Consider the following 23,913-nt stretch of genomic DNA (forward strand, 5'->3'; position numbering starts at 1 on the left):
CTTTTTCTGCACAGTGAACATGAAGCAATTACCTTGATCTAAAAATTCCCCTCTATGCTTTGTGATCAATTGACCCCTCTAACATATGCATTGATCCTCTACACCTATGACTCTCAGTTATGTGCAAGGCATTGTTTTAAAAGCAGTGAACAGATGTGATGCTGAATTCAGGCATATATCCTTCACTGAAGGAGTATATAGTCTTCTTATAGGATTCATCGTTAATTAACTTTTACATGGGTTACAACATGGAGGCACCACAACTGGGAATACAACAGTGAGTGAAACAGACAGTGTTTACTCTCATTACCAGAAAAGGGGTAGGTGGCATCAGAGAAGGGGCCTGATCTATATCCAGATATGTCAACATGATGACACAGCGTCATCGTCAGGGAAAACAGTTGACACCGGTACAGTCCTGCTGCCAAAGGAGCCATCTGAAGCTGGATGGGATAATTTCCTGATCCAGTGTGACTATGTCCCATCTGCAGGATGCCATGCACAGTATTTAAAGTCTCAAAATATCCTTGTTCTCAAAGGCTCTATAACACTCCTTTGATAGGGTGGCAACATGAAATTTGCCCAACCACATAGATAAAAATGGGAGCAATTGAATATTGCACTTCTACAGGTCAAATAATCTGAATCTTACATTTATTAGTCAATTTTTTAGGAAATGCTAGAAATTTTTTTTCAGTGTTCTATGCTTTTTTTTCGTTTACATTCTTTATTTCTTTTCTTCCATTAGCTCCTTCTCCTTCTGTGCTAGTTTCTCTTAACCACCTGATCCGTAATCTGAGACCTAACTTTCAATTTAAGTAGCATTTTTGTAACAATCTGTATGGTCAGTTGGGATCTGAAGCTGCTACTGGGCAGATTTTAATTGGAATTTTAGAAACAGGAAACAGCCTTTTGTGAAGATTTTCAAGTTCATTTTAAGGACCAATTTCATGCTCTCATCAAATGACAGACATTTTGCTCTTAAAACAGCAGATTTACAATCTCTGTTCCCAGAATCTGCTGAACTCAGACATAAGATCACTCAGGTGACGCATCTCTGGGGACTGCTCTTTAACCTTGTCCTAAACTGTTACTATCAAATTCCCATCAGTTTAGTATATCATAAGTCTATGTTTGGTCTTTCAACTTCTGGGTTAAACTTTGTTTCCTTAATTTGTCTTAGCACGCTAGCTACCTTTATGTGCACGCTACATTTGCTATTAATATTTCAGTTGTCCCAGAAAATCTGTTTGCATTAGCAAGAGGGCAGCCTGAGACAAACATCTTTCAATAAGCTAAAGGAATTGGTCAAGTCAACAAGAAAAAAATATGTTAAGCCAAAATTGGATAGTAAATACTGTCTGCATCTGTCTAAGCATTATGCTTCACCTTCTCTTTATTTTGTGTTTTATTTATAGATATGCTCCATTAAATGACCTGTGCTGAACTACTTTATAGCATTTTTTTAAATGTATGGGCTTCTTATTTTTAATGAATATCTGTAGTTTGGATTCACCATTTACAACACAAAAGATGGTTTTTGCTCCTAGACTCCTTATTTCTTCTTCTCCTTGCAATTACTAGACCTCTGAGACAGCTTCAGTCAGAGTTAGTTGTTCCTTACTTTTATTTCTAAAGGCTTCCCTGATTGTTCAGTTGGTAAAGAATCTGCCTGCAATGCAGGAGATCCGCGTGCGATTCCTGGGTCAGGAAGATCTGCTGGAGAAGCCCACTCCAGTATTCTTGGGCTCCCTTGTGGCTCAGCTGGTAAAGAATCCCCCTGCAATGCAAGAGACCTGGGTTCGATCCCTGGGTTGGGGAGATCCCTTGGAAAAGGGAAAGACTTCCTGCTCCAGTATTCTGGCCTGGAAAATAGTCCATGGGGTCGCAAAGAGTTGGACATGACTGAGCGACTTTCACTTTCATTTTCACTTTATGTCTAATTCTAGAAGATGCCTTTCCTATTCTTTTCATTTAAAACTCAACTTATTCTGTGATGGCATAGTTCACTGAATTTCAGATGGAAGCTATGTTGTTTTCATTAAAATTCATTTCATAATTAAGCAATAAAAGATCAACTATGGGATGACATGCCTTATAAGGCTAGTTCTATTTCAAAAAGCTAAATACTAGGAAAATCTGCTTAGCCTTTTCTAAGTAATAAAAAGCCATCTAAATTCAAAATCCAAAAGTAGTTTTATTTTTAATTAAAGTAATGTCAAGTGTTAATCTTGCCATTGTATTAGGGGTTTCATACAATTTTTGAATCTCCATTTTCCTACAGTGTTTAGAAATATTTGTTTCTAGGTTTAGATACTTTTCCCTATGCAAATTCCAGGAAGATTTTTCAAACTCTTGTAGAGGAGGAATAAATTTCTTTCCTATTGTCCTTCTATGCGCTTCCCAGGTGGTGTAGTGGTAAAGAACCCGTCTGCCAGTGCAGGAGACAAAAGAGATGTGTGTTCGATCCCTGGCTTGGAAAGATACCCTGGAGAGGGAAATGGCACCCCACTCCATTATTCTTGTCTGGAAAATTCCGTGGGTAGAGGAGCCTGGCAGGCGACAGTCCATGGGGCTGCAAAGAGTCAGGCACAACTGAGCACATAAAGCATTATTGCGGTTTTACTCGCCCAGTAGAATCCTCTGTACATCCTCTAAAACCTACTTCCTGCTTTCATTAGCCTAAATCTGAGAGTAAGGCCCCAGCAGTCCTGTCAAACACTTCCTGTAGCCTGTGGACAGAAAACAATCCTTTCATTATTAAACGAGAGCCTGAACAAGTAGGTGTTATTAGGCTCTGTGTGTGTGTGTGTGTGTGTGTGTGTGTGTGTGTGTTGCGACATCCAGTGTTTTTTTCAGAGTATTGATCAACTACTTGGTGAAACACTTAGCATTTACATATGCTAAATTAATATTTAATTACCATTGATTTATTTATCAGGAAAAATAAGTCTATAGGACCTTCAAAGCAAAAAATGTAAAGAACTTCAAGAAAGAAGGACAAAAAAGGCAATTCACAACTTATCAAAGCATGAAAATAAAGATCTTACTTTTCAAAAAAAAATCTTTGAATGTACAAGTCATAATAGGGCTTTTATGATGTAGAAATATTCAACAGCAAAACTGATTATCTTACTTAGTATGTAACATATGCATTTTCACTATTCTTTCTTCATTGATCCCTTCTCCATGGGTTTCATAATTTTGCATTCTGTTTGGCCAAAGATGAGACTATGATCTAAGAAACTAGTCATTTTCAATCTATTTAAATGATCACAATCAATGACCAGCAAACTAATATACATATACCAACGCTCTGAAAACAGGAAAGAGCATTCCCCAGTGTGTTCACTGACTCCAATATAAGTAGGACCACTGTTCTTCTGGAAGTGGACATTCCATAATGGTTAGCATAATTACTTAGACTACTTTCTTATCTGGGTAGAGTCACACAGAAAACTATCAAAAATATTCGGTCTTCGGTACTCATTTTAAATGAGGGAATAACTTCTTTGATTGTCATAGCCACTGTAATATTGGAATTGGGTGAGTCTTGCAAAAATTAAAATTCATGAGTCAATACATTTACATTCCATTAATTACCCAGCTCGTGAGTGTATGTCTACCCAGTCGTGTCCAACTCTTTGCAACCCCATGGACTGTAGCCTGTAGCCAGCCAGGCTTCTCTGTCCACGGCATTTTTCAGGCAAGAATACTGGAGTGGGTTGCCATTTCCTCCTCCAGGGGATCTTCCCAACCCAGGGATCCAACTCGCAACTTCTGCATCTCTGGCATTGGCAGGGGGATTCTTTACCACTGCACCACCTGGGAAGACCTTATTCTGCTCACTCAAACCTAGAAGTCCTGTCTCTTCTCACTCTCATCGGATGACGTTGGTTCCTATCTCATGGAGAAAAGAGAAGCAATCCACATGCCCTCACTACTTCACTGACTTACCTGCACACATACCCATTATCTGCTTCCTCCGAGACCACAGGTGAACTCTTTGCTCTCACGTATTCAGATCACTCTTGTTTACAAAAAATATTTTGCCCCATGATTCTTCCCTTTCTTCTCTAAATCATTAATTTTTTCCACTTTATGGAATCACTGTCTTTAACACCCAAGCATTCTGTAATAGCACCCATTTTACAAATTACCCTCTCCCACCCTATATTTCCTTGATTCTCTGCTGTCTTTTATAGCAAAATTGTCATTTTTCCTCACATAATGACTTAGGAATCCAAATTGCTTAACTTATATGATAGAATAGTCCCCTTTTCTTACTACCATTCCTATAGACACACCCTGAGATCTGAAAATCAAGTTCTCTCTTTTAATCGTTTCTCTCTCAGTCTCCTGAACAAGACATTTCAATCATAATTTAAATAAGAATGTTGCTGACAATAAAAAAAGGCAGCACAGAATCCAGCTGCTTCCTTTTATGCTTGTACATAAGCCACAACAGCACTATCAGCAGAAACTGACTTCCCCATAAACTTTAGCAGACACATTTTAAATGACTCCTAAGAAAAAAAGAATTAAGGGGAAGGTTTACAATTAGTTCATGTTACCATTAGGGTGCTAATAGTTATCACTTATTTTTTATATGATACTGAAAATAAATCATCCTAATATAATAATCTATATAACATGAGATATATAATCTATTTAATATATTTTTAAAATTTTATAAATAAAAATATGTATTTTAATCATTAGAAAAACAGGACATCCATCAATTTGACCTTATAAAATATAAACAGCATTATTTATATAAGGAAAAGGAACTCTTCTTTTTTTTTATTTTAAGGAACTCTTTAAAGAAATCTCACACATTCAGTTAAATTGTTGCTGTTATTGTTGTTCAGTCACTAAGTTGTGTCCAACTCTTTGCAACCCCATGGACTGTAGTATGCTAGGCTTCCCTGTCCTTCACTACCTCCCTGACTTTGCTCAAATTCAGGTCTATTGAGCTAGTGATACTATCTAACCATCTCATCCTCTGCCGCCCTCTTTTCCTTTTGCCTTCAATCTGTCCCAGCATCAGGGTCTTTTCCAATGAGTTGGAAGTTTGCATCAGGTGGACAAAGAATTGGAGCTTCAGCATCAGTTCTTGCAATGAATATTCTGGGTTGATTTCCTTTTAGGATTGACTGATATGATCTCCTTGCATACAAGGGACTCTCAAGAATCTTCTCTAGCACCACAGTTTGAAGGCACCAAATCGTTGATGCTCAGCCTTATTTATGATCCAAGCCTCACATCTGCACCTGACTACTGGAAAAACTGTAGCTTTTACTATACAGACCTTTGTGGGCAAATAAATGGATTCATTGCCCAATCAGAAGAACTCAATAAGAAGGAAGATTATGTTCCTATTCTATGCCTAGTATGATGATCAATTGTAATCTTGTCTTTTATGTTTACAAAAATTTCAAATCATTCAATCAGATGCAAATATCAATTGAAATTACATTCTTCCTTTGGCGAGAAATGTGTTGATTGTGAACTACAGAGCAGCACAATGTAATTAAATTCTGTTCAGTTCAGTTCAGTTCCTTGGCTCAGTCATGTCCGACTGTTTGCAACCCCATGAGTTGCAGCACACCAGGCCTCCCTGTCTGTCCATCACCATCTCCCGGAGTACACGCAAACTCACGTCCATCGAGTCGGTGGGCCATCCAGCCATCTCATCCTCTGTCGTCCCCTCTTCCACCTGCCCCCAATACCTCCCAGCATCAGAGTCTTTTCCAATGAGTCAACTCTTTGCATCAGGTGGCCAAAGTACTGGAGTTTCAGCTTTAGCATCATTCCTTCCAAAGAACACCCAGGGCTGATCTCCTTTAGAATGGACTAGTTCGATCTCCTTACAGTCCAAGCGACTCTCAAGAGTCTTCTCCAACACCACAGTTCAAAAGCATCAATTCTTTAGCGCTCAGATTTCTTCACAGTCCAACTCTCACATCCATACATGACCACTGGAAAAACCATAGCCTTGACTAGATGGACCTTTGTTGGCAAAGTAATGTCTCTGCTTTTTAATATGCTGTCTAGGTTGGTCATAACTTTTCTTCCAAAGAGTAAGCATCTTTTAATTTCATGGCTGCAATCACCATCTGCAGTGATTTTGGAGCCCCAAAAAATAAAGTCTGACACTGTTTCCACTGTTTCCCCATCTATTTCCCATGAAGTGATGAGACCAGATGCCATGATCTTCGTTTTCTGAATGTTGAGCTTTAAGCCAACTTTTTCACTCTCCTCTTTCACTTTCATCAAGAGGTTTTTTAATTCCTCTTCACTTTCTGCCATAAGGGTGGTGTCATCTGCATACCTGAGGTTATTGATGTTTCTCCCGGTAATCTTGATTCCAGCTTGTGCTTCTTCCAGCCCAGGGTTTCTCATGATGTATTCTGCATATAAGTTAAATAAGCAGGGTGCCAATATACAGCCTTGACGTACTCCTTTTCCTATTTGGAACCAGTCTGTTCTTCCATGTCCAGTTCTAACTTTTGCTTCCTGACCTGCATATAGGTTTCTTAAGAGGCAGGTCAGGTGGTCTGGTATTCCCATCTCTTCCAGAATTCTCCACAGTTTATTGTGATCCACACAGTCAAAGGCTTTGGCATAGTCAATAAAGCAGAAATAGATGGTTTTCAGGAACTCTCCTGCTTTTTCCATGATCCAGCGGATGTTGGCAATTTGATGTCTGGTTCCTCTGCCTTTTCTAACACCAGCTTGAACATCTGGAAATTCACAGTTCACGCATTGCTGAAGCCTGGCTTGGAGAATTCTGAGCACTACTTTACTAGCCTGTGAGATGAGTGCAATTGTGCAGTCGTTTGAGCATTCTTTGGCATTGCCTTTCTTTGGAATTGGAATGAAAACTGACCTTTTCCAGTCCTGTGGCCACTGCTGAGTTTTCCAAATTTGCTGGCATATTGAATGCAGCACTTTCACAGCATCATTTTAGGATTTGAAAGAGCTCAACTGGAATTCCATCACCTCCACTACCTTTGTTCATAGTGATGCTTCCTAAGGCCCACTTGACTTCACATTCCAGGATGTCTGGCTCTAGGTGAGTGATCACACCATCGTGATTATCTGGGTCGTGAAGATCTTTCTTGTACAGTTCTTCTGTGTATTCTTGCCACCTCTTCTTAATATCTTCTGCTTCTGTTAAGTCCATACCATTTCTGTCCTTTATGGAGCCCATCTTTGCATGAAATGTTCCCTTAGTATCTCTGATTTTCTTGAAGAGATCTCTAGTCTTTCCCATTCTGTTGTTTGCCTCTATTTCTTTGCATTGATCGCTGAGGAAGGCTTTGTTATCTCTTCTTGCTATTCTTTGGAATTCTGCATTCAGATGCTTATATCTTTCCTTTTCTTCTTTGCTTTTTGCTTCTCTTCTTTTCACAACTATTTGTAAGGCCTCCCCAGACAGCCATTTTGCTTTTTTGCATTTCTTTTCCATGGGGATGGTCTTGATCCCTGTTTCCTGTACAATGTCATGAACCTCATTCCATAGTTCATCAGGCACTCTATCTATCAGATCTAGGCCCTTAAATCTATTTCTCACTTCCACTGTATAAACATAAGGGATTTGATTTAGTCATGCCTGAATGGTCTAGCAGTTTTCCCTACTTTCTTCAATTTCAGTCTGAATTTGGCAATAAGGAGCTTATTGTCTGAGCCACAGTCAGCTCCTGGTCTTGTTTTTATTGACTGTATAGAGCTTCTCCATCTTTGGCTGCAAACAATATAATCAATCTGATTTCGGTGTTGACCATCTGGTGATGTCCATGTGTAGAGTCTTCTCTTGTGTTGTTGGAAGAGGGTGTTTGTTATGACCAGTGCATTCTCTTGGCAGAACTCTATTAGTCTTTGCCCTGCTTCATTCTGTATTCCAAGACCAAATTTGCCTGTTACTCCAGGTGTTTCTTGACTTCCTACTTTTGCATTCCAGTCCCCTATATTGAAAAGGACATCTTTTTGGAGTGTTAGTTCTAAAAGGTCTTGTAGGTCTTCAAAGAACCGTTCAACTTCAGCTTCTTCAGTGTTACTGGTTGGGGCTTAGACTTGGATTACTGTGATATTGAATGGTTTGCCTTGGAAACGAACAGAGATCATTCTGTCATTTCTGAGATTGCATCCAAGAACTGCATTTCGGACTCTTTTGTTGACCATGATGGCTACTCCATTTCTTCTAAGGGATTCCTGCCCGCAGTAGTAGATATAATGGTCATCTGAGTTATATTCACCCATTCCAGTCCATTTTAGTTCACTGATTCCTAGAATGTTGACGTTCACTCTTGCCATCTCCTGTTTGACCACTTCCAATTTGCCTTGATTCATGGACCTAACATTCCAGGTTCCTATGCAATATTAATATTGCTCTTTACAGCATCAGACCTTGCTTCTATCACCAGTCACATCCACAACTGGGTATTGTTTTTGCTTTGGCTCCATCCCTTCATTCTTACTGGAGTTATTTCTCCACTGATCTCCAGTAGCATACTGGGCACCTACTGAGCTGCGGAGTTCCTCTTTCAGTATCCTATCATTTTGCCTTTTCATACTGTTCATGGGGTTCTCAAGACAAGAATACTGAAGTGGTTTGCCATTCCCTTCTCCAGTGGACCACATTCTGTCAGACCTCTCCCCCATGACCCGCCCATCTTGAGTGGCCCCACAGGGTATGGCTTAGTTTCTTTGAGTTAGACAAGGCTGTGGTCCTAGTGTGATTAGATTGACTAGTTTTCTGTGATTTTGGTTTCAGTGTGTCTGCCTTCTGATGCTCTCTTATAAAAGCATATTAAAAAGCAGAGAAATTACTTTTTCAACAAAGGTCCATCCAGTCAAACCTATGGTTTTTCTAGTGGTCATGTATGGATGTGAGCGTTGGACCATAAAGAAACTGAGCACCGAAGAATTGATGCTTTAGAACTATAATGTTGGAGAAGACTCTTGAGAGTCCCTTGGACTGCAAGGAGATCCAACCAGTCAATCCTAAAGGAAATCAAAGAGTTGGACACCATTGAGTGACTAAAGGAAATAAGTCCTGAATATTCATTAGAAGGACTGATGCTGTAGCTCAAACTCCAATGCTTTGGCCACCTGATGCAAAGAACTGACTCATTAGAAAAGACCTTGATGCTGGGAAAGATTGGAGGCCAGAGGAGAAGGGGACGACAGAGTATGAGATGGTTGGATGGCATCACCAACTCAATGGACATGAGTTTGAGCAAGCTCCGGGAGTTGGTGATGGACAGAGAAGCCTGGTGTGCTGCAGTCCATGGGTTTGCAAAGAGTCATACACAACTGAGTGACTGAACTGAACTGAATAAGTATTTACATACTTATTAAGGATTAATTGTTCACTGACTATATATAAAGTTGTATATTTCCAAATATTTCTGAAGAGTGGGAATGAATGTAGGTCCTGGGATTATAAAAATGAAGTAAAGTGTCACCTAGAAGCAGCACAAGATTACAGGCATTTGATGGCTCCCTCTGAAGCCAAAGAAGCTGATATGGAGTACAGTCACTGTTAGGTCAATATAGCAGCAAAATGTTGCATAATGCTTTTGTCTTTAACTGTAATCCTTGATTATTTCTAGAACTGCCTTTGGCATTCATCAAGTTCAACTAGCTCACTTTGCAAATCAGGAGACTGAAATTCAGAACTGTTATAGGATTTTCCCAAGGTTGCCCTGCAGTAAATGAGAGAGCTAGGCTGGCACCAAATTCCTCATTCTTTCTCCAAAGTAATTAATGCCATTCATTTGGAAAATGTGCTAGATAAAACAGTATCCAAAATGTGTGAAATTATTATTCTACAGTGTATAAAATAATTTTGACTTTTGAAAATTACCCAATATCTTTTCTTTATAAACCAAAGAGGCTACAAAATATAAGTGTGCTTTTATAACACATTTTCTAAACTATAACATTTTTATAAGAGTTTAAAGTGTGACTCATAAAGTCTAATTTATGGCTCTTGAAATGTGCTTAATTGGCAATAAGCCTTTTCAAAGTACAGATAGCACAGTCCCTTCCCACTAAAGTCTCATTAGTTTAGTTATCTCTGTCTTTAATGCAAACATTCATTCTTTTGCATAAAAAAATCTATTGATGAGAGAGATGTAGTTTGGTACCAAATATATGAATATGGAAGTGCATACCGATTTCTAAAGTCTCATTCTGGCATGGTAGAATCTTACTTAGGTTGGAGGACAAAATATAAACTAAATGTTAGAAATGAAGAATGTACTTAATATTTATTGAGCTACTCTTTACCAAGTTTATGTCAGACATTTTGAATACTTTATTTAACTTTAATTTTATTGCAGAAAAATTGATTTCACAGATCTAACTTGACTTTTACCAAATCCCTTTACAACAAGAATAAAGACAGCCTGTCCGAAATTAAACACATAAAACCCCAAGAAAGAGACAACATGAGGAAAGACAACAACAGAATTGTGGAAACTGGAAAGCAATTGATTGATGACTGAATAATTTAACAGACTGAGGAAAAATAAATTCAAAGGCCAACAGTGAAGAAAGATGAGAACTGACTGGAATTGAACTACAGAATCCCCAACAGGCTCAGAAACTGGATTTCCAGGTACTTCCAAATGTAAGTGAAAAGCACAGAACTGGCAAGTCTGTTTAGGACACTGCCAGACCCTCAGATTCATTTTCCCACTCTTTTCAGCTGGGACACTTTGCCTCCATGCTCCTGATAAAGAGTAGAACTGTGTTCTCTGTGGAAGGTTAAACAAGTCTCTGAACTGGGCAACACAGATAATTAAATGAAGAGTTTCTGGAAAACAAAAAGATGATAGCAGAAATAAAAAACTAAATAGTAGTGATGGATGATTAAGTAAGTTAAGAAAATCTGTCAGAACAGAAATTTTAAAAAAACCCAAAGATAAGCAAAATATAAAAGACTCAGACTAGGATTCCAGTATCTGAATAATAGAAGGTTCAGAAAGGGAAATCACTCATCAAAGAAATAATTGAAGTAGTTTACCTAAAAAGAATTTGGAACTCCAGAATTTACAGATTTAGGAAATCTACTCACTGAGAGCTTAGCAAAATGCATAAAACAATGGCCACATCAAGACATTCCATCATTAAATTTCACAATACTGAAAATGAAGATTCTGACAGCTTCTCCAGATGGGAAAAAACACAGTTCAAACCTAAAGGATCAGGAGCCATAATGGCTTCAATACTCAATAGCAAAGCTGGAAGGAATACATTCTTTGCAGAAGATTTAGAAATGTGTGAACAGTTAGGGGTGTTAAATAGCATTTACACAGGCATACGAATAAACATGGATACTGATCTCATTAGGATGATGGTATAACTATATTGAGAGGACTGAACAAGAGAAGGATGTCACTGAGGTTTGTGGGGGAACAGGAAGAAAAGAGAGTGACAGTTTCATTTTTCATGGTGTGAAAGCAGTAGATAATAACAAAAACTAAAATCAAGAAGTAGTAATATAGTCATATTTTTTATCATTTGTTTGTGTGTGTGCTCACTCAGTCATGTCCGACTCTTTGCAATCCCATGGACTGTAGCACCAGGCTCCTCTGTCCATGGAATTTTCCAGGCAAGAATACTGCATCGGGATGCCATGTCCTCCTCCAGGAGATCTTCCCAACCCAGGATTTGAATCCCCATTTCTTGTGTCTCCTGCATTGGCAGGGGGATTCTTTACCACTGTACCACCTGGGAAGCACTATTTAGCATTTATCTGAAGGTACCTTTGATGGTGTGGATCACAATAAACTGGAAAATTCTGAAAGAGATGGGAATACCAGACCACCTGACCTGCCTCTTGAGAAATCTGTATGCAGGTCAGGAAGCAACAGTTAGAACTGGACATGGAACAACAGAGTGGTTCCAAATAGGAAAAGGAGTACTTCAAGGCTGTATATTGTCACCCTGCTTATTTAACTTACATGCAGAGTACATCATGAGAAATTCTGGGCTGGAGGAAGCACAAGCTGGAATCAAGATTGCCGGGAGAAACATCAATAACCTCAGATATGCAGATGACACCACCCTTATGGCAGAAAGTGAAGAGGAACTAAAGAGACTCTTGATGAAAGTGAAAGAGGAGAGTGAAAAAGTTGGCTTAAAGCTCAACATTCAGAAAACTAAGATCATGGTATCTAGTCCCATCACTTCATGGCAGATAGATGGGAAAACAGTGGAAACAGTGGCTGACTTTATTTTCTTGGGCTCCAAAATCACTACAGATGGTGATTGCAGCCATGAAATTAAAAGACACTTACTCCTTGGAAGGAAAGTTATGACCAACCTAAATAGCATATTAAAAAGCAGAGACATTCCTTTGTCAACAAAGGTCCATCTAGTTAAGGCTATGGTTTTTCCAGTGGTCATGTATGGATGTGAGAGTTGGGCTATAAAGAAAGCTGAGCACCAAAGAATTGATGCTTTTGAAGTATGGTGTTGGAGAAGACTCCTGAGAGTTCCTTGGACCACAAGGAGATCCAACCAGTCCATCCTAAAGGAGATCATCCCTGGGTGTTCATTGGAAGGACTGATGCTAAAGCTGAAACTCCAATCCTTTGGCCACCTGATGTGAAGAGCTGACTCATTGGAAAAGACCCTGATGCTGGGAAAGATTGAGCGCAGGAGGAGAAGGGGACAACAGAGGATGAGATGGTTGGATGGCATCATTGCCTCGATGGACATGGGTTTGGATGGACTCCGGGAGTTGGTGATGGACAGGGAGGCCTGGTTTGCTGTGGTTCATGGGGTCGCAAAGAGTCAGACACGACTGAGTGACTGAACTGAACTGAAATTAGCAAATAATCAGCTTAAAGATGTGAAGGCGGTTTTCTACAGACACACCAAATGAGTGGTGATACAGAGTTTGGGGAGTGGCAGACTTCTCTTCATAATAAAGCCTATTGATCTACTAGATTCATGAAACATGTGCATGTACACCTTGGTTGACTTTTAAAACTACACAGTATACACAAACCTCCTAACCATTGTCACACCATAGAGTGTGAATTTCTGTAAAGGACACCCACAGTCCCTCTATTGGAGGTTATCTCTCTGGATCTGATTATGGGGATCAGATGTTCTCTTCTACATGATCTGCTCTCTAGGTTGCCCTGTGTTCTGGTGTTCTCAGAAGAGTCCTCGTTTATACCTGTATGCAGGCTGATTATCAAAAGTACCTATTTTTACTCTCAAAATTATCCTGATTGGGTCAACTTAATATTGCTCTCACAGTTCCATACCTTTGTACTTGCTATTATCTTTACCTTGACTTTCCTCCCCCAAATATCCTCCTGGTAAAGAAAAATCCTCCCCATTTCTCTTCCAGTTCTACTCATAAAGATTTCCTTGCACTAAAGATTTCTATTCTGGTCCCTCATTCCACTGCAAATACAACTTCACTTCAGCAATCATCTTACAGTATTAGAGCTGTTTATGTGTTTGTCATCCACAAGAAGATGAGTTCCTGAGAGCAGGGATCACTGTCGCTGCATCTCTGATGGTCCAGCACTGAGCCCAGGGGCTCCGCAGAGTAATCCATACAATTCTTACTCAGTGAATGAAATTGTCACACTACACAACATTCCTCTTGATAAAAGTGAAAGAGGAGAATGAAAAAGCTGGCTTAAAACTCAACATTCAAAAAACGAAGATCATGGCATCCGGTCCCATCACTTCATGGCAACTAGATTGGGAAACAATGGAAACAGTGACACACTTTATTTTCTTGGGCTCCAAAATCACTACAGATGGTGACTTCAGCCATGAAATTAGAAGACGCTTGCTCCTTGTCAACATTCAAAAAACAAAGATCATGGCATCCGGTCCCATCACTTCATGGCAACTAGATTGGGAAATAATGGAAACAGTGACACACTTTATTTTCTTGGGCTCCAAAATTACTACAGATGGTGACTGCAGCCATGAAATTAAAAGACACTTACTCCTTGGAAGAAAAGCTATGACAAAATTAGATAGCATATTAAAAAGCAGAGATATTACTTTGCCAGCAAAGGTCCATCTAGTCAAAGCTATGGTTTTTCCAGTAGTCATATATGGATGTGAGTTGGACTACAAAGAAAGCTGAGCACCGAAGAACTGATGCTTTTGAACTATGATGTTGGAAAAGACTCTTGAGAGTCCCTTGGACTGCAAGGAAATCAAACCATTCAATTCTAAAGGAAATCAGTCCTGAATAGTCATTGGAAGGACTAACGCTGAAGCTGAAGCTCCAGTACTTCGGCCACCTAATGCAAAGAACTGACTTATTGGAAAAGACCCTGATGCTGGGAAAGAGTGAAGGCAGGAGGAGGGGGGGATGACAGAGGATGAGATGGTTGGATGGCATCACTGATTCGATGGACATGCGTTTGAGTAAACTCCGGGAGTTGATGATGGACAGGGAAGCCTGGTGTGCTGCAGTCCATGGGGTCATAAAGAGTCATACATTACTGAGCAACTGAACTGAACTGAACATTTAATTATTAGATATTTTTTAAATCTTCAGTTCTTGACAGTCTTATCATTATGAAGGGTACTGACCTCACAATTTTTTTACCCAACCATAAAAATAAAACTAGGCAAAATTCCATTCCCATATCCAAACTAAAGGCTGATAATTTGTGATTATAATTATTAGGTGAGTTTGACTATCTCTATTATTATATATGCTCAAACATATAACCTATCATGGATGCATCTCTTTCAGCAATAAAAACAAATCCACAAATTACTTTAGCATTGTACATCAAATGAATACAGTAAGCAGATAGCTATTAAATCTTTTCAGTTTAACAATGAAATATATTATTGTCTTTTCAACTCATAAACTGAATTCACATTTTTATCTTGTCCAGTTTCAAGTGAGGATGAATTGTAGCTAAAATTTATAAGGGGAGTTAGACTGAAACAACTGATAGCACATAAAAGTCTTCCCCTTTTAAATTCTAAATTAGTCTTTATTCAACAAATCACAGAAGTTCTCACATTTTTATGTCTCAAAGAATCATATGAAGAGGTTGGAAAAGAAATTCCAGGAGTTGATGGGGCTCATCAATCTATGTATTTTTTAAAAACAAATCACCCAATTGATTTTTACTTTTAAAAATCATACCACCCAATTGATTTTCAAGTAGGTAATTTTGAGACAGAACTGTGAGAAACACTGGAGGTTAATGGAACTTCTTAAAATCAGAGAGATGCCAACAGATCCACTATGAACAATTGCTATTTATTTACAAGTTTCCAGTTATCTCTATTAAAGAAATAAATAAATAGAAGGAATACTGTTAGGCCCAAAATTCTGAGAATGAGATTTTTTCTCATTTATATATGTATGTAGGTATTGTATCTGTGTATTATATACTACATATATATATAATACACCATGTGTAAATATATATATTCTACATACTATATATATTATGTATCTATCATCTACTTTATGTACATATATTATTATATAATTTTATATATTATATTTTTTTTCTTTTTATACCTGAGGAAGATAACAGGCTGAATTACCTGAAAATTCAGTAGGACAGAGACTTAGTGAAACTAAACTGCTTTGAAGAAAATTTTTAATGTAACCTTTCTTGCATAAACAATGAGTACATGAACTATGTTTCATATTCAATCCATATACAGCCATTATACCATATGTGAAACTGAAGAAATACCTTCTTTAAAAATTGAAACATTTTTTAATAAAAATTGAAAAGTTTACTTGGGGAGGGAAAGTTCTCAGAGTGAGAGGTGTGCCCCACACAGATCCTCCCATCTCTTCATTCCAGAAGGGGTGGTAGGAGGGCCCAGGCTGGTTATCTGCTTCTCTTCTACTCACTGAGATGTGATCTACCCAAATGCACACAGCCTGGGTGAACACGCTCATAGGTATAAAAGCTAGTAATGGCAGATGAAATTCATGCTCACCTACTGTTTCAAATAATTACTATGAAAAATTAAGGGTTAGCAGTTACCTTTTAAGCAAACAATGAAAGAGAGAAGGATCAAAAATGAATAGAGAACAACTGATTCAGGAGGAAACAAGATCACTCCAGGAATAGAAGATAACTTTCTCCATAGTAATTTAAGCAAGTACTCATTCATAAACTAGAACAAACAAATATGCAAAAAGAATAAAAGAATAAGGAAGAGCCCACGAAAATTAAGAACCAAAATTAAGAGGAAAAAAAAATGAGGTAAGCTGGAAAAACAATGAAGTCTCCCAAAATGTAAAGCAATAAAACCAGAAGCTGAAAAATATTTTTAAAGAGTCAAAAATACAGTACAAGTCCATGAGGTCTAACATCTAAAGAGTGTCTTCAGTGACAGAACAAAGACAAGGAAGGAGGAGAAATAATCCAATAGCAGAAGAAAAAATCCCTAGAGCCCAAGACATGACTCAGCACATGAAAGGGTTCAGAATATGTGACTCAGCAAAAATGAAAAAGAATCCATTAACACATCTTGATTAAGTGTCAGAACATCTCAATGGATGTTCCTTCTAATTCTTTTCTTTTGATCTTCTTTTTCTCCTTGATTCCTAAATTGTGTGATTCTGAGGACTCTTCTTTTAACTTCTTTATTTTCATCACGTCATCTATTGGCTCAACCATGTCTGACTCTTTGTGACTCCATGGGCCACCAGGCTCCTATGTCCATGGGATTCTCCAAGCAAGAGTCCTGGAGTGGGTTGCCAGTTCCTTCTCTTTATTTTACTTATTTGCTACATGGTCTCAACTAGAGTGATCACTTTGAATGTCACCTGTATATTGATAACCCCAAGTTTATATTTCCATTTCCAACCTATCCCTGAAACTCCAAAACTAATAAACAACCTACTCTTTCAAATAAAAACTATGAAAAATTAAGGGTTAGCAGTTACTTTTTAAACAAACAACGAAAGAGAGAGGGATCAAACTCCACACAACACATGGATTTCTTTTCTGCAATCTAGCCTACATTTCAAAGGCAATATGTCTAAAATAAAATTTTCATCTCAGTCCCCACTCCAAATTGTTCTTCTCCTAAATCTTCCTCATCTTATTTATCCAGTTGCTCAGACCATAAAAACACAAGTCATACAGAACTCTTTTCCTCCTGCTGTGCATCCAATCCATTAGCAAAGCCAACATCTAACATGAATTTATAAGAAAAGTGTGTCCAAGAAGAATATTCATTTCCTAACACTATGATGAAGTTGTTTTCTCCGTCTCTCCTACCCATTACAGCCCTGTTTATATTAGTTATATCTCTCATTCAAAGCAATACAATTTTTAAGAACATGAGAATGCATCTTTGTCTATGGTACAAACACTGTGTGTCCTACAGTAAATAATACATACAGAGAATTTTAAATGTTGAATATTGGTTTTAAATTTCAAATCATCAAATTACAAAAGATTCATTTATATTTGCTAAATTAAATCCAACTTCTATAACCCTTGAAAATGTAAAAATAATGAAAAACAGAAGTTAATGGGTGAAAGTAGATGTGGAGGAAAATATAGGGACAATAAATCTCTGACCTCACACATTAGAAAATCAAGGGGCACAGTCAAAAATTTATGGGTCAAGAAATAGAATTTTTATGATGTTAAATAACAAAAGAATTTTTTTAATGAATCTGGTAGGGGTTGGAAGAGGGGAGAAAAAATAAGTAAGCTAAATTTGTCTCCTGTAATATCGGGGAGTCAAAAGCTATTTTTTTTCTATTTTTCTGAAATATTTTAATAAAAAAAATTTTTTTTTGCATTGGAGTATAGTTGATTAACAACGTTATGATAGTTTCAGGTGAACAGCAAAGGGACTAAGGCATACATATACATGTATCCATTCTCCTCCAAACTCCCCTCCCATCCAGCCTGCCACATAACATTAGGCAGAGTTCCGTCTGCTATACAAAGGTCCTTGTTGCTTATCTATTTTTAAATATGGCAGTGTGTACATGTCCATCTCAAATTCCCTATCACTTCCCCATATCCTTCCCCCTGGCAACCATAAGTTTGTTCTCTAAGTCAGTGAGTCTCTTTCTGTTTTGTAAGTAAGTTCATTGGTATTATTTCTTTCAAAAACTATTTTTAAATTGACATATTAATAAATAGAATATATGCATATTATTTAACTCTTGGATTTAAGTTTCAGAAAAACTAGCAATAAAATAGTTTAAAATAATTATTTCTGGTGAGTGGGAATGAAAGGAAAGTGTATGGAACCTTACTTTCCATTTAGTATCCTCTTCAGTGTTGAATTTGTATTATGATACATACTGTTAGTATAATAATTAAATAGACAAATAAATAAAAATAAATCTGTTAATAAATAACAAAACAAATGACCACATCCAATCTAGTCTTATGTCTAGATCTTCATACATATTTATTTGAATCATATTTTATAAAGAGACATCAATTTTTGTTTCACTGCTGGTCAGTAGCATAAAAGATACAAAAGCTGATTTATGATATTTTTAATCTAGTTTTTATTTTTAACCCACTATATCAGTACAAAAATTGGTTAACTAGTGTCTGGTCAAAATATGTTGATGCCAGAGTATGTATTTAGTAAAAAAAATTCAATAAAAAGGATTCTTCATGTCTAGAACCAGAAAAGCTCTTACAGTAATTCACTGTAATTTACTTCCTCAAAGTACCTCAGGCCTATATAACCCTCCAGAGGGAGAGGCTGCAGTTTTGAACATAGTGACCACTTCCATTGTCCTAATGCTACCCTTGTCCTACTTCTATGCTTATAAACATGGCACTATTTTTACCTTGAATAATGCATGGCTTGGTGGCCTGCAATATTAAAATAGAAGTCCGTTGTGTGCTTCATCTCATTGGTGTGCCCAGTGGCCTCGATCCAGTGTCCTATTGGGAGACAATAAACACCATCCACCAAGTTGTTTTCATTGTAAGTACAGCAACGGTCATGGTGAGGCCCGTTGCCTAGAACAAGAAGAAATGACAAACAAAGCAATTACATCAATGCTTTGCTTCGACAGTCATAGAGTTGCTGATACAAAATTAATAGCAAGACAAAAATAAATACAAAGCTGCATAATCTACACATCTCAGATCTCAGTATAAACAAAAATAGACTAAGTTGGTGATGGACAGGGAAGTTAGGTGTGCTGCAGTCCATAGGGTCGCAAAGAGTCGGACACCACTGAGCGACTGAACTGAAGAGGGAACACAGTAAAAATATGCAAAGAATTACTTGTTAACTTCAGAGTAGTATGCTCCCAATGAATACATGGATATTTACAAAAGCATATTAACTCAGAATTTCATGGGACTGCTCAGGGCCTAAAGAGCCCATTGTGAGTCACTCTGCAGCCTGATAAGCTGTTGAAAGGGGCTTCCCAGATGGCTCAGATGGTAAAGAATCTGCCTGCAATGCAGGAGACCTGGGTTCAATCCCTGGGCCATGAAAATCCCCTGGAGAAGGAAATGGAAAACCACTCCAGTATTCTTGCTTGAAGAATTCCATGGGCAGAGGAGCCTGGTGGGCTATAGTCCACAGAGTCACAAAGAGTTGGACATGATTGAGCAACTAACAGTTTTACTTTTCACTTTTCAAGCTGATGATAAGGGCTCTTAAGGCTATTTATGTCCCTATGCTGCATACTTTTATCTCCCTGGAATTTATGACTCCCTCCACATTTATGACTAAAATCAGTAAAAAAATGTTTCGGTATCAGCTCAAACAACAGATTAATTTTTTAAAATAAAGGACCATATCCAATCCAGTTTGCATGTAAATCGGTGGTTAGTATTATGTTCAGATGGGAAAACTAAGCATCACAGAGATTAACCAGCTTGCCCAGGATCATAGAACAAAGTACAGAGTGATCAGTAACCTGGGACCCCTAAGCCCCCACCTTTTAGGCACTTGATACCTTCATGCTGTTTTCCACGTAAAAGCACCAAAACAGACCCTCTGCCCTCCAGGGAGTGCAGCAAAAGAGGCAAGACAGGACAGCATGCCTCTGATAACATTATTTGCTTACATCACAGTTCTGCCCGATATCCACTTCACTAGTAAACAGACCCTCAATTTCTATGACAATTATATCTACATTATTTTTATAATCTCTATGTGACTACCACATTTCAAGTCAATCTTTTCCTTAAACTACCTAATTTTCATATATTGTCATTAATAAGAAAAACATATAAAGTGTTAGTCACTCACTCATCTCCACTTCTGTGCAACCCCATGGACTATAGCCCACCAGCCTCCTCTGTCCATGGAATTCTCCAGGCAAGAATACTGAAGTGGTTTGCCATTCCCTTCTCCAGGGGATCTCCCGACCCACAGATTGATCCCAGGTCTCCTGCATTGCAGGTGGATCCTTTACCATCTGAGCCACCAGAGAAGCCCAGGAAAAACATATAATCAAAATAAAATAGGAATAAGTCACAATTATTATAAATATGAAAATTCGATTCAGTCATTCCTTGCTCTGTCTTCCAAAATATTTTATCTAAGGTTATTTAACATATAGTGGCTCAGACGGTAAAGCATCTGTCTACGATGTGGGAGACCCGAGTTCGATCCCTGGGTTGGGAAGATCCCTTGGAGAAGGAAATGGCAATCCACTCCAATACTCTTGCCTGGAAAATCCCATGGACAGAGGAGCCGGGTAGGCTACAGTCCATGGGGTCACGAAGAGTCGGACACAACTAAGCGACTTCACGTTCATGTTCACGTTCACGTTCCATCTTTTAAAATGCTTAAGTGACTGGGCAGTTCTTTAGAACATAATTCCCCTTACCAGACAGAGGGTACAGGATGGCCCGTTTAATAAATAAATCATCATTGATCTTCCTAGCTTAGGTTCTTCTTTTTCTCTTGATGGCTACAAGGTACTACACCAATTGCCTTATTAACCTTTATATTTAATAGAGAAAACCAAACTATACTAGCAATCTTACTTCTAGAAACATATCCAACAGAAATATAACAAAAGTAAAGAAAGATACTTGGATACATACATGTGTGTAACAATACTATTTTAATAGCAAATACTACAAACTATCTCAGTTCAACTATTCATTCTCCCAAAAAATACTTATTGAATGTTGACTATATGACAGAAATTGTACTAAATGTTGTTAAGGATTTAGGTATTTCCCATAAAAGCAATTTTAAAAAATGAATTATTTTAATCAGGCAGTTGACATGACCAAATTTTATTGTGAAAATATCTCTCTGGTTACAGAGTAAAAGATTAACTCAAACACAATGAGATTAGAAGCAGAAAGTCCACTTAGGAAATTTCTATGTTAGCCCAGGTAAGAGGTGATAAAAGCCTGAAAATAGAAAGGAATGGGACAATTCAGGAGGGAAAAGCCACAGGACTTAATGATTAATTGGATACGGGAGGTGAAGATAAAAAGAGAATCAGAAATGATTCCTAGGCTTCTGCCGAATACAACTCAATATATAGTGATACCATTTACTGAGATGTGAAAACTGGCAGAGTTGGAAGAAAAGACAGTCAGTCTGGTTTTGGCATTTGGGACTTGGAGTGCTATTTAGATACAAAAGGAGCTGTCAAGTAGAGAGCTGGAGTTATTGATTTGACACTCAGACCAGAGATCTGAAGTAGAAAAATAAGTTCATAAGTCATCTAAGTATAAATGGTAACTGAGACAAAGATATAGATGACTTACAAAGAAAAACAACGTTGACTGAGGAGAAAAGACTTCTGGAACCAATTTTGAAAGCATCTCAACATTTTACAGCTGGATAGAGAAGAATAAGATTAGAAAGGAGGAATAGAAACAGAAGCTGTAGAGGAAAACTAGGAGTGAGTAAGTGAGGTGGGAAACCATAGACTAAAAATTGAAACCGTAGACTAAAAACAGGACGGATGCCTATCTAACTTGCAACAGTAGTTATATCTGGAGAATGTAACTGGGAAGGAAGGACTATTTTACTCTAAATTATTTTGAATCCATTGGATTTGCTATAAAAAGAAGGCATTACTTTTTAGCTATGAAAGAATAATATCTATGGCTCCTGCTGATCAATATGAGACTTACAACAATTTACATGTTATAACTTAAATAAATATAATTATTGAGGAACTCAAATATACATAAATTACACTGTTCAAGAAAAATTATGTATGTAACATGAACTTCCTAAGAATGCTTCATTCCTAGAATTGGGGTTTTTAATCACTCATTTTTACAAATACATATTTTAGGAGAAGTAACAAGACACATCTATCTCTCTCAGTCAGAGAGGTATCATATCAGTGAAGGTGTAGCGGAGAATGAGAGCACCCACCTCATTCAGTAGTAACAAGGAGTCTGATCCCTTCAGCTGTCAATGCAAACTGGATGGGGAACCTGGGTGATGAGGTAATACCTCCACCCTCCTGCTGGAGCAATGTCAGAGAACTAGAAGGTGGATCAGATGCAGAGTCTCATTATAAAATACTCAAAATGCCCCAGCTTCAATAGAAAGTCACTCATTATATGAAGACTCACAAAAACCTCAAACTGAATGGGAAAAAAATGCTCAAAAGATGTTAAATTCAAGATGACAGACATGTTAGAACTATCTGACAAAGGCTTTAAGCTTCTACAATCCATTGAACACACTTGAAATGAAAAATTACAGTCTTATCAAGGAAATAGAAGATGTAAATAGGAACTAAATGGCAGTTTTAGAACTGAAAAATATAACAGTTGAAATAGTAACCTCAGAGGATGGGCTCAAGAGCAGAATGGAGGTCAGAAAGAAAAGAAATAGCAAGCTATAAGATAGAACAGAAATTATTCAACAGAGAGAACACAGATGGAAAAAAAAAAAAAATAGAGCCTTAGGGACTTGTAGGACTATAACAAAAGATGTAACATTCCTCTAAATGAAATCTGAAGAAGAAATGAGAAAGGGGATGTAGCAGAAAAATACTGGAGGAAAATGATATCTAAATATGTCTAAATATTTTCTAAATTTGCCAACAAACATACAGGTTCGAGAACTTGCACAAACTCCAAAGAGGATAAACAAAAAGAAATCCATGCCACAACATATCATAATTAAATTTTTAAAAACTAAACACAAAGAAAAATCTTGAAAGTAGCCAGAGAAAGACAACAATTTAGGGAAATAATCATTCTTATGTCAGTAGTTTTCTAAAAAAAATAAAAGCCAGGGCGGGGTGGGGGGGGTGGGGGGGCGGTGGGGAGCCTAAACAGAAGATCTCTATAAATAGAAAGAAGTTGTTTAACATCAGAAAGGAAGAACATGATAAGCAAATGGGTAAATACAGTAGATTTTCTTTCTTCTCTTGAGTTTCTAACAAATATTACAGTGCTCTCTGATGTCCTACATGTATGTAGTGGAAATATTTAAGGCAGTTATATGAAGAAGGGCAAAGAAATAAGATTCCTTCAATTCATTTAATATGGCAAAATGATGAAACCAGTCATCTATGACAAGTTTGTATAATATAGGTAAATCAAAATAGAATTTTAAAAACAATGTTTAAGTATGAACCATATTTCCATAAGAAGGCAGAGAAAGGAAACAGAAAAAAAAAAAACAACAAGAGAAAATGACCATAAACAAATGAAAAAAAAATTAGCAAACTTAAGTCCTAATATACCAATAATCTCATTAAACATAAACTGTCTAAATACACATTAAAATAGAGAGATTTTAAGAGTAGGGTTTTTTTTTGTTTTTAGTGAACCAGCTATTTGCTGTCTAGGAAAAACTCACTTCAGATTAAACAGGCAAGTGAAAAGTAAAAGTATAGAAAAAGATACACCATGGAAGCACTAATTAAAAGAAAGTAAAAGTGGTTACATTCTTATCGTATAAACTAGAACCTGA

The 23,913-nt window shown here is 37.5% G+C and overlaps 1 protein-coding gene across 1 annotated transcript in view; it reads right to left on the reverse strand.

Moving 5' to 3' along the window:
• Positions 1 to 23,913, reverse strand: part of EPM2A (EPM2A glucan phosphatase, laforin) — a 113,241-nt gene that overhangs the window by 38,643 nt on the left and 50,685 nt on the right. Inside the window, exon 2 of the mRNA XM_052645564.1 lies at positions 18,827 to 19,001. Coding sequence (XP_052501524.1) covers positions 18,827 to 19,001 — 175 coding nt within the window. The remainder of the gene's footprint in view (positions 1 to 18,826; positions 19,002 to 23,913) is intronic.

Source organism: Budorcas taxicolor, chromosome 9 (assembly GCF_023091745.1).
Source record: "Budorcas taxicolor isolate Tak-1 chromosome 9, Takin1.1, whole genome shotgun sequence".
Lineage (NCBI taxonomy): Eukaryota > Metazoa > Chordata > Mammalia > Artiodactyla > Bovidae > Budorcas > Budorcas taxicolor.